A 15,336-nucleotide genomic window follows, 5' to 3' on the forward strand; every position below is an offset into this window, starting at 1 on the left:
AGTAATATATCATGTACTACTTCTAACTACCTCAAGTCGCTCAACCAGAATAGCACAAACTAACTTTCCAAACGGAGGTTTGACTTTAAACAATCCCACAATGCAAAATGAATGGAACGAATATTCAGGATCAATTTATGTTTATAGAAAACAACAAGAATATCAAAATACAACCAAATTCTTAGCATTTCACCCCCAAATTATTATTCAATCTTTTTGAACAACATTCAAATCAAAAAAACACATCCTTTACCTGCTTCTGTAGATGGAAAAGAAGGTGGTGATCATCGAGAACGGAAGGAGCGTGGAGATGCAAGAGATCAATGGCGGAATCGATATTACCGAATTGCAATAAACGTCTGATTTGGAGAATCAGCACACGATACTGATAAGAAGAAGAGGAACATGAAGATGGAGATGATAAAGAAGGAGAAGCAGGAGGAGATGAATCTTCGATTAAGTTCTCCGATTTGGCAAATTCGATGACCAGAGAATCTAGGGCTTCCTAATTTACCGGTGACGGTGACGGTGATGATGACGACGTATCCATCGATAAATAAAAAGGGAAACTTGTATGGAGATTTGTTTGTATATTGAGTGAGATGAATTCGGAAGTAACGACGACGCGCTTATTTATTTAGGTTAAAAGTCAACACATTATTATAGGGATTATTTTTGGAAGTTACTAAACAAATTACTAAATTACCCTTATTTAATTATTTAATTATTTAATTTTGATTGGCCGACATTTATGCATACAATCACACAATAATTACTTTGAACACCTGAACCTATCTCTCTCTCTCCCTCTCTCTCTCTCTCTATATATATATATATATATATATATATATATATATATATATATATATATATATATATATATATATATATATATATATATATATATATATATATATATATAGAGAGAGAGAGAGAGAGAGAGAGAGAGAAAAGATCAAATGAGAACCACAAAAGGTTAAGAACCATCTAAGAACCATTCTTTTTAACTAATAGCTTTATTTAACTCACTTCTTACACAATACTTATTATATTCAAAATCAGATCTAGATTTGGATTTAGTATCTCTCTCTCTCTCTCTCTCTCTCTCTCTCTCTCACACACACACACACACAACTAATGTCTCTCTTTGATTTCCACCACCAATTACACCTCAACCGCCACCACCACCGATGGTGAAGATGATGAGACCTCTGATGTCGGCGACAACCATATAACCTCCGACGACCTCCATTGTCGCTGCTCCGGTGAACCGTCGTCATCACCATCGATGTCAGCCTTCAATACCTTTAGATATGTGAGTTGTACTTCATTTCCGACCACCTTTCGATCTCTGACCTCTCCACAACACTAGAAAACGTCGTGTTAACTCTCTCAACCTTTCAGATCTGAAGCCAAAGACGTCGGAATAGTCACCAACCGCCATCAATCTTTCAGATCTGAAGCAAAAACATATAAATTTATCAGTTTTCGTTAGATCTACTCAGATCTGATGTGTTTGGTGCAATTTCAGGCATACACCTCGCTTCAGACCGCCAGAAAACTCATTATTTACCATCAACTTTTCAGATCTGAAGTAAAAGGCGCAACAATTCTCAAATCTGGTTAGATCTTCTCAGATCTGTTATGTATGGAGACTCTAAGAAACATGACAAACTCAGATCTGTAAATCACATCAAATCGAAAACAATATGCACACAAGGTGTTTGATGAAATGCTTCAACGAGATCTATAAGTTTTTAAGTTACGAACAAGTGCTTAAAATTTTGTATTAAGCTATGAATTACTATCTGAAGTGTGTATAATACCATGAAATATGTTTTTTTATGCATTAAATTATGAATTTTAGTGTTTGAAATATAGTATCTGAAATGTTTTATTAAACTATGAATTCTAAATTTTTTGTTATCCAGATCTGAATTTTTGATATAATTTTGTGTTAAAATATTGATGATTTGTGTATAAAATTTTCTATTAATTTTCTTGTGAATATATTTATTTATTTTTTGTTGTAAAAGTATATAAGAATATATTAGTTTTTAGATAATTGTTATGTATAAAATTCAAATTAAATGAATTAATATGTTTATTAAACTGTGAAGATACTATTTAAGCTATAAATACATGACTGTATATACATATATGATTTTGAATAAATAGTGGTTGCAACGGTGAATTTTGTACATGTAAATAAGTTGTAAATGTATTGTATTAAACTATGAATTTTGTATATTAAGTATTATATTTTATTCACAACTTAATATAATAACTTCACATTTTAATACACATAAATGCCTCTAGATATGAACGTGAAAATATAAGTTTTAAGTTGAGAATATGGATGTCAATATATAATTTTGTGTATAAAACTATGAATTTAATGTATTAAACTGTTAATTTTGTGTATTAAACTGTGAATGTTTTATCTGACGTTATAAATATAAGTTTTAAGTTACAAATATATAACTTTTATGTGTATTAAATTATGAATTTGTTATATTAAGTTGTGAATTTTGTGTATTAAATTGTAATTTATTGTATTAAATTGTGAATTGACTGTATTAAGTTGTGAATTTTTTATATAATTTTGTGTTCAAATATTAATGATTTGTGTATAAAATTTTCTATTATCTTTTTTGTGAATATATATATTTTTTGTTATATAAGTAAGTAAGAATGTTAGTTTTTAGATAATTAGTATGCATTAAATTCAAATTGAATGAATTAATATGTTTATTAAACTGTGAATATAGTATTTAAGCTGTAAATGTATGACTTTATATGCAGATATGATTTTGAATGAATGGTGGATGTAACAGTGACATAGATGGTTGATGGCAGCGTATGGTGGCGGTGATAGACTTTTGGTTTAACTTTTCTAAATACGTGAATTAGTGTAAAATAGATTGTATTAAGTTGTGAATTTTGTACATAAAACTATAAATTGACTGTATTAAGTTGTATTTTATATAATTTGTGTGTTAAAATAAGAATGAATCGTATAAATGAAAATTTTAGACTATAAAAATTAAGATTTTGTCATTTTCTTACCACAAAGACAAATATCATGACTTTTAACATATTTAATAAGCATTCACAATACATATTTATTTATGAAATATGCGTTCTTATGTTCTTAATCTTTTGTGGTTCTCATTTCAACCACTCCCTATATATATATATATATATATATATATATATATATATATATATATATATATATATATATATATATATATATAGGTTCATGTTCATTTAAGACCATGCTAATTTTGTGAAACCGTGAGACAAAATCTAAAAATAATTTTAAAATGCAAAATAAAAGGAAAAATCCGAAAATTCTTTTTTTAATTATTATTTTCGTCACTTTAATTACCTAAAAAAATAAAAAATAAAAAAAATTACCGTTTTTTTTTTGAAAAATACGTGAAATATTCTAATAGAATATTACACTATAAATATCCTAATGTGATTTTTAGAATGTTAGAATATTATATTAGATTTGTCAGATATGTATATTCTACTAGAACCTTAACCTCACGGTCTCACAAAATTAGACGGTCTCACATGAACCTTAACCTATATATATATATATATATATATATATATATATATATATATATATATATATATATATATATATAACCATCAACGACTCTTGTTTTTGTATGAAGCATTATTAAAATATCAAAAGATTTTAGCTCACCTGATTTACTACCACCTTCATGCACAACCCTCTAATCCTACCTTCTCCTTTCACCTTACATATATACCCGACCTTTGTGCTATCTTCTTCATCGCTTCCGGACACCATTGATAAACTTCTTTGCTTTCAACAATGGCAGCCAAGAGCACCACCTTCTTTTCATTTTTATTTAGTCTCATTTTATTGGGAGTAGCCAATCTTAATGTAATCCTTGCACTGAGTTCTAATTACTACGATCAAACATGTCCCCATGTTGAATCAACGATCACAAGCGTTGTGAAGAAAGCCTTGTTAAATGATCGAACAGTTCCTGCTGCACTTCTTAGAATGCATTTTCATGACTGCTTCATCAGGGTGATTACTCTTCTCTCACTTAACTTCTCCATAGAATGTTTTTTTCATGTCATATGTAAAAGTGAAGGATCTTTGTACTGTCGTTTTCATACAACATTTTGTTTGTTTATTGATAACAAAATCTTTAATTTTGAAGGGGTGTGATGGTTCTGTGCTGTTGAATTCAACTGGAAAGAATAAAGCAGAGAAAGACGGGCCTCCAAACATATCTTTGCATGCATTTTATGTAATTGATAATGCCAAAAAAGCAGTAGAGGCTCTGTGTCCAAAAACTGTTTCTTGTGCTGATATCTTAGCCTTAGCAGCAAGGGATGCGGTCACTCTGGTTAGTAATCTTCATTTTAACACAATTACATGTTACAAATTTAATATGCTTTGATGTTAACTCTTAAGATGCGGGTTTTCGAATGTAGTCAGGAGGGCCCACATGGGATGTGCCAAAAGGAAGAAAAGATGGAAGAGTTTCAAAGGCAACCGAAACACGACAATTACCAGCTCCAACATTCAACATTTCCCAGTTGCAACAAAATTTCGCTCAAAGAGGTCTTTCCATGGATGATTTAGTTGCACTATCAGGTAATTAACCAACATTTTGATATAAAAATGTCTATAAACCCAAAAAGTGTTGAATGTAAAGAGTCTGATTAAAGGTTGTTATAATGTACAGGAGGGCATACACTCGGGTTTGCTCATTGTTCATCCTTCCAAAACAGGATACACAACTTTGCTTCAAAACAAAGTGTCGACCCAACATTGCAATCGTCTTTTGCAGCTAGTTTAAAGAGTGTTTGCCCAGCTCAAAACACTCCAAAAAACGCGGGTGCAAATCTTGATTCAACACCTACTACTTTTGACAACAGATATTATAAGTTACTTCTACAAGGAAAGAGTATTTTCTCCTCTGATCAATCCTTGGTCACCACTGCAAATACCAAAACATTGGTGTCAAAGTTTGCTAACTCAAAACAAGAATTTGAGAAAGCATTTGTGAAGTCCATGATCACGATGAGCAGCATCAGTGGTGGCCAAGAGGTTAGGCTTGATTGTAGAGTGGTAAACTGAACCAGATTGGTGTGAAAAGAGAAGGTGATTGATTGGTCATAATATGTTATTGTTTGGATTTTCGATTGTTTTTTATTTTATTGGAGTTCGAAGGATTATTTGTTTTGAAGTGTAAAAATGTATTTGTATTACGTTTTGCATAATAATGATTACTGTTTAATGAATCTTCGATATCTTTTTCATTTCTCTTTGGTATTATATTAACTTGAACTGGAACAAATATTAACAATATCTGATGTGAAATAAGATGAAATCAAACGTCATTGCATAGTGTATTTTGAAAACTTTTACTAAAATTTGAGAACATTCCTAACAATTTTTACTAATAATCTTGAGAAAGCACTTCGTTCTCTTAAAGAGTCCATTACATTGGTAATCTCCATCTTTCAAACAGATGAACAGTTGCTGAAAAATGAAGTGTAAGATCCATTCCAAGCAATGTTTATTTCAAATTGGGATGCAGATAATGCATTGTGATGTAAGATTAGAAGCTGGAAAATGGGATCGTCGAATAGCTTGTTAAAGATGGATCGATTATGGTGTTAAATTAAGTGAGCAAGAATTAGCTATGGTTTCAAAGACAAGTAAACCCAAAGTATGGAGAGGGGAGTACCTGAAATCGAGAGAATTAAGGTTAAACATACTTTAACATCCATTTTGACATTTATTTTGATAATTTTGATGAGATTTATCTGTCCATACAATAATTTGGTGAAACATTAATTAGTGCCTTAGACATACCATAATTATTATTTTATGTTCATGAGATGGTTTATTTGTAAAAATTTACTTACTTGGTGCTGAGCTACTTAAAAAAAAACTATAAAAGTTGCTTCTAATTGTATGCAGATTTTTCTGAAAATTAATACAAAACTACAATATTTTGACATATCGCTTCAACTTTCACCTGTTGACATATCCATGTATCCACTCGTGCATAATGGTTGATTCCATGAACCATCTTAAGAAATGTAAATTTATTATGGGTTTAGCACACTAAACTTTTTTACCCAATACCTTCCTTACTAGTGCATAAGTTTAGTTTTTTAATTCGTTGTATCTTATTTACCCAATACCTTCCTTACTAGTACATAAGTTTAGTTTTTTAATTCGTTGTATATGCTGTTATAACTATGATAAAACTGTAAAAATAGTCCTTGTGGTATGTATTTTTTTTTTTTGGTCTAAAGCACGATTTTTTTGGATTGGTGGTTATTTTGAACTAGTTTGTTTGTCGTTTTTGTCCATTAGAAACTGAAAAGACTAAAATGTTCTCCTGATATAATTTTTATATTTTTATCTATTTAATTTAATATTTTATTAATAATAAATAGACAAAACTGCAAAAATGGTCCCTATGGTATGCATTTTTTTGGGGTTTAGTCCAAACCAAGATTTTTTTGGCTTCGTGGTCCTTTTGGACTAGTTTTATGTAAAAATAGTCTCTCCGAAAATTGAAATGACTATAATATCCTTGAGGTGTTTTTTTTTCATTTTTCTTTAATTTTTTTTAAATTTAATATTTATTTATTTATTTTAACAATTAAAAAATAATATAGGCTCTCTCTCTCTCTCTCTCTCTCTCTCTCTCTCTCTCTCTCTCTCTCTCTCTCTCTCTCTCTCTGAACACCATTTAGGATTTGAAGAAAAAACCCAGATTAATTTTTTCAACTCCACCTCTTCTTCATTTGTTCTAAAGCTGGCAACTTCATAGAAAGAACATTACAGCCTACACTTCTAAGGGAAAAAAAAAACACACACAAGCAAACGATGCTCTTCAATCTAAGCTAAAATCAATGAATAATTTGGGTGTTCAATCGAAACAGTAAGTGTCATCTTCCCCATGTCAAAAACCAGCAAAACCAACATCAAGAAATTAGCTTTTGAAACCTTCAAAAACTCCATTGATGAAACATTCGATTTTGAAACATTCGATTTTTTGCAACCTTCAAAAACTCCATTGATGTTGAAACCTTCAAAAACTCCGTTGATGAAAACAGGAGACCCACTTGCTCCAACCTGATTCATTTAAATCTGAGAATTTTTTGCAATACCCACATCGAGATCTAGTTCAACATATGTGCCGAACGTGACGTTGGCAATACCCTGTATCCTGTGAATAGAATCAAAAATTCGTCGAATGGATGTATCCTGTGAATGGAATCACAATCTCGTTGATTATTAGACTTCTCAAACTACCTAATACTTGTTGAATCTTGAAGGGAATTGATTGAAGTCATTACTGTATTCCTCCTCTTCCTTCATCAACAACTGCTCAAACACAAGATAACAGGCACCAACACTCTAATTTTCACGAAGTGATGAGGTAGACCTATATGCAATCTACGATCAAACTCCAACAGCGGATGTAGATCCAGATGCAGGTATCCGGTGGGACGACTTTAAACCCAAAAGAACCATGCTATTATCGGGTCAAGTACATACAAATTATAGTTATGGGCTTAGACACTTAATCCAACAGTCTCCCACTTGGATAAGTCTAATAACTATAACTGCCAATGTAACTTCAAAATCCGATTAGCAGTCGTAGCTCTCAAAAGCCGATGTCGAACTCTGACCTAATGACGCGTCCTTTAGATAAGGGATCATATAATCCTCTGTTCTTCAAGATATCGTGTGGACAAAGATATGGAACATAGTCATACTTATTGTCCAGCAGTTTGTTTCCCGATTTCTGATTTGTTTGACATAGAATTTAATTGAACACATCAATTGAGTCCTGACCGGGCCCGACACATAAGTCAAAACAAAATCATCGAGGGGACCAAGATATCGCTTTTAATCCTCTTAGGATAAAAGGAACAGATAAACTTCGACTTATATGCTTGTACCAATTACTTGGTAAATTATACACAACAATATGTTTTATAACATCAAGTTACTGATGTGTTTTCGTACTATCAATGCACAACCAACTCGTAATCAACAACTCATATATCTTGGTTTGAATACTATACGATATTATCGTCTCACAATCACCCGTGATAAATTCCATGAAGTGATTCATGTGAGCGTGGGTTTAATCCAATACTCAAATCTTATTTTAGGAGCACTCATGAACATTGTAGAAAACTTTTGCTATGTCTAAACACCTTAGACAATCTACAAACCAATTCATGACAGTCTAACTTCATAACCTACTTCCAAAGTATGATTGACTGTGGATAGTTTGAATAATCATATTATTCTGGAAGTCAAAACATGCGAAAAGTGAAACATAAAATAAACAATTGACAAAAGACAGTAAACTTTACTTATAAATAAAACCCATTTTATTAAATCATCAAACGTCAATTACATTTATTTATTACAAGTTTCTAACTGTCTATCTAATCACTAAAACTAATATCGTCCTTCAGCCCAATACTCCTAGCATGCTGCAAGTGCTTAACCTTACTCAGTCCCTTCGTAAGGGGATCTGTTGGGTTATCCTCTGACGATACCCTCTTCACTATGAGGAGTCCCTCTTCTACTCGATGTCTTATGAAGTGATATTTTATGTCGATGTGCTTGGATCTTGTAGCACCCGATTCCTGGTACGTAATTAAATTCAAGAATTTCATGTATTTCCCCTGGGACTCAACGAGTTGACGGACCAATTCGTCGAGTAGAGTCGTGTTTCGCAGGAAGTTTAAGTGGCCTACTCGACGAGTCGGGAGACCGACTCGGCGAGTAGGTGCTGTTTGAGTGAAACCCTAAATTTGAGGGTTTGCACCCTATTTAAACAACTTATCTCAACCTCCATCGTCCCTTATACTCCCAGAAGACATCATATCGAAACCCTAGCCATGTTTGAGTATTCTAAGACCATTTTGGTGCATTTTGGTGGATTGTGAAGCTTGAGAAGGGGAAAGGAGCTTGGGAGTTCAAGTTGGAGCTTGGAGATCCAGATTTTGTGTTCCATTTCCAGCTCATTTAAGGTAATTAAAAGCTCCTGCTTTGATCTTCCATGTGTTTATTCATCTTTAGGGCTTGGATTTTGGGTATATTTAGGGCTTTCTAAGCCATTTTCGGGTTGTGAAGTGTTATAGGGAGTATTGACTCCAGATCTTGGTCATTGGAGGGGTCTCATGGCATAAAGGTGCCAACTTTATGGCCATGAGAGCCCCATGCATCTTTTAGACATCATTTGTAGTCCTTTAGGGCTAAAAGACCCATGCATGAACGTAAAGTTCATGGCTTTACGTGCTATATCGGCCCTAGGAGGTCAGATCTACCCTTTGGATGAGATGAGCTTGACAGAAATCGAGTTTATGGACATGGACTTTAGTGGACTCGGCGAGTTGTTCTTGGGACTCGACGAGTCGGATAGTGGTTCTCCAACCCTTGCTGTTTTGAGGGTCTGGTTGAGTCTAGAGAAGGACTCAACAAAGATGGACGAGATTATGGACCTGGGAATCATGGGACTCGACGAGTGGTTGAGCAAACTCGGTGAGTCCAAGGCAATCTCCCAATCTTTGAAGATGGACTCGACGAGTTGTTCATACAACTCGACGAGTCATAGAATGGACACATTCTTATGAGGGAGATGAACTTGACGAGTTCAAGGATGAACTCGGCGAGTCGGATGAAGATGGTCCCGATGGTATGATGGAAGGAGAACTCGTTGAGTTCTTGCTAGACTCGACGAGTAGAGTCGGGGGTTGGTTCGAGTTAGAGGAGTATGGACTAGACAAGTTGGTGGACCAACTCGTCGAGTCAGGTCAACTGGATGTTGACTTTGACCAATGTTGACTTTGGCTGAATTGAGTTGACCCTGGTTTGGGTTGCATGTTCGAATTGATAACTTAGAAGGGTTGCCGTGTAGGGATTGAGGAGTCGAGGGGAGTCGACTTTCATGCCGAGGATATTTCAGATACTACACGACATCGAGGTGAGTTACCTTCCAGTAGAAGTGGGTCTAAGGCACCAAGGCCGGCCCACTGGTAATTGTTTTGTTGTGATGATTGTCTTTGTGATAATCATCTGGGTTGCTTGTGCTTGATATATGTGTATGCTAGTATGCTATATTATGTGAGATAGTATCAGTAGGAGGGGACTAGTCCCGGATTCGGTCGCTAGGACCAATGGGTAGGTCGGACACCCCGGATATTTCTGACAGCATGATTATGATATGATATGATATGCTAGCGGTAGGGGTGAAATAGTCCCCGTATTCGGTCGAGATAGACCGGAGGGTAGGTCGGCACCCCATAATAGCCTGACTTGGGTAGGTCAACACCCCAGAATGGCTTGACATGGGTAGGTCAGCACCCCATAATGGCTTGACATAGGTAGGTCGGGCAGCCCATAATTGCCCGGCAATATGTATGTGGTTTTGGTATGTGGTATGATGGGGGAACTCACTAAGCTTTGTGCTTACAGTTTCAGTTTTGGTTTCAGGTACCTCTTCGTCCAAGGGGAAGGAGCCGGCGGTGTAGCAGCGCATTACACACACACATGATTTCCGCAAGGAGTTTCTGGGATTGTACTCTGATTTTCATAACTCTTGATATTGTGATTTTGGAACATGACGTTATGGTTTTTATAAGTTGATGTAACCTTGACAATGTTTTGGTACACTATTTCATGAGGTACTTAATTTTAAAATGAAATTTTTGGCCTTGAAAATTGGGATGTTACAGATCTACCATGATCCCTTGGTTCCTTGGTTAAGGCGACCGCACCCTCATTGTCACAGAAAATCTCCATAGGCTCCTTTACGGCTGGTACAACTCCAAGGTCTCCGATGAAATTCTTTATCCATATTGCCTCCTTCGACGCTTCGCTTGCTGCTATGTACTCTGATTCGCACGTTGAATCGGCTACAGTCTCCTCTTTGGAACTTTTCCTTGTTACTGCTCCTCCATTTAGGGTAAATACCCAGCCCGACTGAGAGCGGAAATTATCTCTATCGGTCTGAAAGTTGGCGTCACTATACCTTGTAACTCTCAAGTCATCACTCCCACCGAGGGTAAGGACCCAGTCCTTAGTCCTCCGTAGGTACTTAAGAATGTTCTTTACTGCAATCCAGTGTGCTCTACCAGGATTCCCTTGATATCGGCTAACCATGCTCCAAGAAAAAGCCACATCAGGGTGAGTACATGTCATAGCATACATGATCAAGCCAACGGCAGAAGCACATGATATGATCTTACTACCTTGGCAAACTTCAGTTTTCTTCTTAGGTTGAAACCCCACAAATCCCATCTGGTTCTAAAAAGAAAACATAACGACGGTGCTTGGAAGGAGAAATACTTCTGTATGAGACATGATTCGATCCTTGGTGGGGATTCCCTGCTGAAGAGAAGAAGGAGGGAGTTGGAGGGTGCAAGGAAGTGTGGTAGATCCGAAATCTACCCTGGGAGAAGCTCCTAACCAGGTAAGAAAGCTCCTTCTTAATCTTTAGTATAATAGATTCCCTTTTTGTCCCTTATATGTGGATTTCAAGACCTTAAACCTCCCAAACTCCGTGTGTTTATGCCCTAGGAGCTTAGATTTATGGTTTGGAACCATTGCATGTCTCAGTTTTGGCCAGAATGGGTGAAGAGTCGAAGGGTACTCGGCGAGTGCCAAAGTGCACTCGGCGAGTTCCATGAAGATGGCCTTAGACTCGGCGAGTTGGATAAACAACTCGGCGAGTCCTATGAAGATTGCCTGGCACTCGGCGAGTCGTTCTTCAAACTCGGCGAGTCCCTTGAATATAGCCTTGAACTCGACGAGTTGTTCTTCCAACTCGGCGAGTCATATGATCAGTCACTAGGATAAGAAGGGTTTAAGCGTAGGAGGTCCAACCCTCCGTAGTCGCACGTGGAATTAGCAATTTAACGTGTAGCTATAGTCCCAGAATCTCCAAATCTCCAAGGTTGATGTTCTGATGGAAGATTGGAGCGATTTGTGAGATCTGTTCGTCGGACTCGGCGAGTCACCCCCTTGGACTCGGCGAGTCCAGTCGCGGGTTTGTTAGTTGTCCCCGTCTAGCGAGTCAGGCTGACTCAGTGAGTGGGAACAGGGACCCGATGAGTCAGAGTCGGGCTACATAGAAGGACTCGGCGAGTCGCCATATGGACTCGGCGAGTCCAGTCAATCAGAAGGTTGACTTTGACCAAGGAGTTGACTTTGACCGGTCATTTGACCTTAGGGGTATTTATGAGTACCTAATCCATGTTTACGGATTTATAGCCGGAGGGATTACCGGTGCGGCAGCCAGGCGTAGTCTGAGCAGGTTTTCGGCAGCTACTCTCGAGGTGAGTTTCCTTCCAGTAGGGACGGGTCTAAGGCACCAAGGCCGGCCCGTATAGACGATATGTTAGTATCGGAGTGTGGGCGGAGCCCGTATCTCATAGCTGAGTTTGATTGTGATATATGCCAGTATGATAGAATTGCTTATACTTGTTGTCTGTGTGATACTTGTATGTTATGGTTTAGTAGCGGAGTGTGGGCGAGGCCCTTATCTCCATGGATAGCAGAGCGTGGGCGAGGCCCGTACCTCTCAGAAAGTAGAGTGTGGGCGAGGCCCGTATCTCTCAGAAAGTAGAGTGTGGGCGAGGCCCGTATCTCTTAGCTGTTCATTATATGATTGCATGGTATGTGGCATTATGGGGGAACTCACTAAGCTTCGTGCTTACGTTTTATAGTTTTGTTTTCAGGTACCTCTTCAGCTAGGGGACAGGAGCCGGCGCGGTAGCGGCATATCACACACTCTCATGTTTTCCGCACTGTGGATTTTCTGGGATGTACTCTGAATATTTTGTTATGAACGTTTTATAACGATGTTTTATGTATTAACCTAATTTAAAAATGAAATTTTTAGCTGGTATTTTTGGGACGTTACAAGTTGGTATCAGAGCCCTGGTTTGAGGGATTCGGACACACCTTCGGGGGTGTCTGGACTCAAATCGAGGGATTAAAAGATTTTTATAAAGAAATGATTTTCTAAAGACTAAGTAAAAGGGATTTCTAAAAAGAAAAAGGTGTGTGATGTGCGCGACCGGCCGAGCTCAAGTAAGTTTTCCCCAAAGTACCCATACAAGTTTACGTTATGATTATCAGTTCAGTTTCAGTAGAACAGCATGCTAGAATAGGACTAAGGATCTAGGAATGATGCCTTATGTGCCTGCTTTATGTGTTTTGGCTTTTTGAGAATTGCATGCTAGTACAGATCAGTCAGTATGATAGCCAGAGTAGTATATACTTGATTATGTGTACTCAATGCCCGAATGCTGCTTGCTTTGTGCTATTAGGAGTTATATTCGTCTTTCACTAACTAGTGAACGAATATGCTAAGTTACATATTGCAAGGATTAAATAATTTCAGAAGGTTGGGTCTAGCCCTATTTCGCAGCTCTTGTTTGAGTCCAACCGTTGTAGGGTAGGACCTCTCATTCGAATAATTATCTAGTCTGAGTAATATGTAATAGTATTCGCGAGCTAGTTAGGGAAAGAAAGCAGGGACTTCTTGTGCAGCTGATGGCAGAGAGTGGGATGACGATTACTTAGGGTAAGCCTAGGGCGAGAGTAGCACGAGAACCGCAGTATTAGTAGAAAGGACTTGGTTGAGTTGAGGCAATTCTTGAGGAAAGTACGGATAGACGTGGAAGGTAGTATGGGCCCGTACTACTGAAAGCGGAGGATCCGTACTCGATTCAAAAAGGGCCGAGGCGAGACCGGGGACTAGTGATATGTATGTGAGCCTCGTTAGTGGAATATCGTTTGATGGTGGTTATGCTATATTTTTCAGTATGGTGACCACACGACAGGGAGCGGGAGGCTCAGGATCGGGTTCGGGTTCAGGGTCCGAACCAATTGATGAGGGTCTACGTGAGTTCATCGCGTCAGAGATTACCAGGGGCATCCTTGAGTCGACTCCCCTCATCTTCGGGTCGATCAAGGAGGGTATTGTTGAGTTGATGGAGGATCGCCTCAGGGCGTTCAGGAGTGATATGGCGGCTAGCCAGTCAGGATCTCGCACACTGTCCTTCTAGGACTTCAGGAGCAGCGGTGCGACGGATTTCCATGGGGCGAAGGACCCCATTGTGGCCAGACGATGGATCGCAGACATTGAGTCTGCGCAGCTGACCAGCTTCTGCCCCGAGGGGTCGAAGGTGAGGTATGCAGCAGGATGTTTGAGAGACCGAGCTAGGGATTGGTGGGAGTCTGTTGGTGACTCATTGGGAGCATCGGCTGTTGAGGCTATGACGTGGCCAGACTTTTGTGACCCGGTTCAGAGCGGAGTTCGCACCTGCAGTGGAACTCCAGCAGTTAGCCAGAGAGTTTTTGGATATGAGACAGACGACGGAGACTGTGGCGGAGATCACCGCCAAGTTCCGGGAGAGGGCGTTACTGGTGCCCCAGTATGCAGGTGATGAGGATATGAGGAGGACCCGCTACCATGACATGCTGCGAGCCGACATTCGGGAGGATGTCAGTTTTTCAGCTTGCCCTACCCTGGATTCTATGATTGCTAGGGCGAGGGAGAGGGAGATAGATCTGGAGCACGTCCGGAAGAGGAAGGCAGAGGAGGGACAGACGATAGGGGCTTCGGGAAAGAAGCCCAAGGGATCAGATGGTAGGCCGAAAGGCCATTCAGGACCGGGCCGCTGCAGGAAGTGCGGCAGGTCGCACGAGGGAGCGTGTAGATTAGGATCGACAGGCTGCTACAGGTGCGGCAAGACGGGACACTTCAGCAGGGATTGTACTGCCCCTGCTCCGGTTATTCAGACATCTGAGTTGCTGTGTTTGCACTGCAACCAGAGGGGCCACAAGAGGGCCAACTGCCCCCAGTTGACAGCAGCAGCGCCCGTACAGGCGCCAGCTCCAGCGACCCTGCGGATTACAGATGGCCGGCAGGGCAAGGCAGAGGCTCCGGTGGTGAGGAGCCGGGCATTTCAGCTGACAGCCGAGGAGGCACGCGCCGCACCCGATGTGGTGACGGGTATGATTCTTTCCCTCTGACCTATTTATATGAGATTTATGATATTGATATGTGCTCTGTGTATATACGTTTAGGATCGTTCCATGTGAACGGTATTCCAGTCCAGGTGTTGTTTGATTCGGGGGCTACCCGATCCTTTGTTTCTCTTGCACTTAGCAAGAAGTTTCCTGAGTCCTCGAGCATGTTGGATTGCCCTTTAGAGGTCGAGATTGCGGACGACCGGTCGGTGCGAGCATCAGAGGTCTTCCGAGATTGTGTATTG

General features: G+C 38.7%; 1 protein-coding gene across 1 annotated transcript; it reads left to right on the plus strand.

Annotated features, from left to right (window-relative positions):
* Positions 1–3,793: 3,793 nt before the first annotated feature.
* Positions 3,794–5,304, plus strand: LOC145137572 (peroxidase 64-like). The gene is made up of 4 exons (XM_079071704.1): positions 3,794–4,078; positions 4,215–4,403; positions 4,492–4,654; positions 4,746–5,304. Exons 1-4 carry the CDS (start codon positions 3,857–3,859, stop codon positions 5,138–5,140), a joined length of 969 nt encoding a protein of 322 aa, XP_078927830.1. The 5' UTR covers positions 3,794–3,856; the 3' UTR covers positions 5,141–5,304.
* Positions 5,305–15,336: the final 10,032 nt, after the last annotated feature.

The sequence above is a fragment of the Lactuca virosa genome, chromosome 9 (genome assembly GCF_052849685.1).
Source record: "Lactuca virosa cultivar CGN04683 chromosome 9, Lactuca_virosa_CGN04683_v6, whole genome shotgun sequence".
In the NCBI taxonomy this organism is placed as follows: Eukaryota; Viridiplantae; Streptophyta; class Magnoliopsida; order Asterales; family Asteraceae; genus Lactuca; species Lactuca virosa.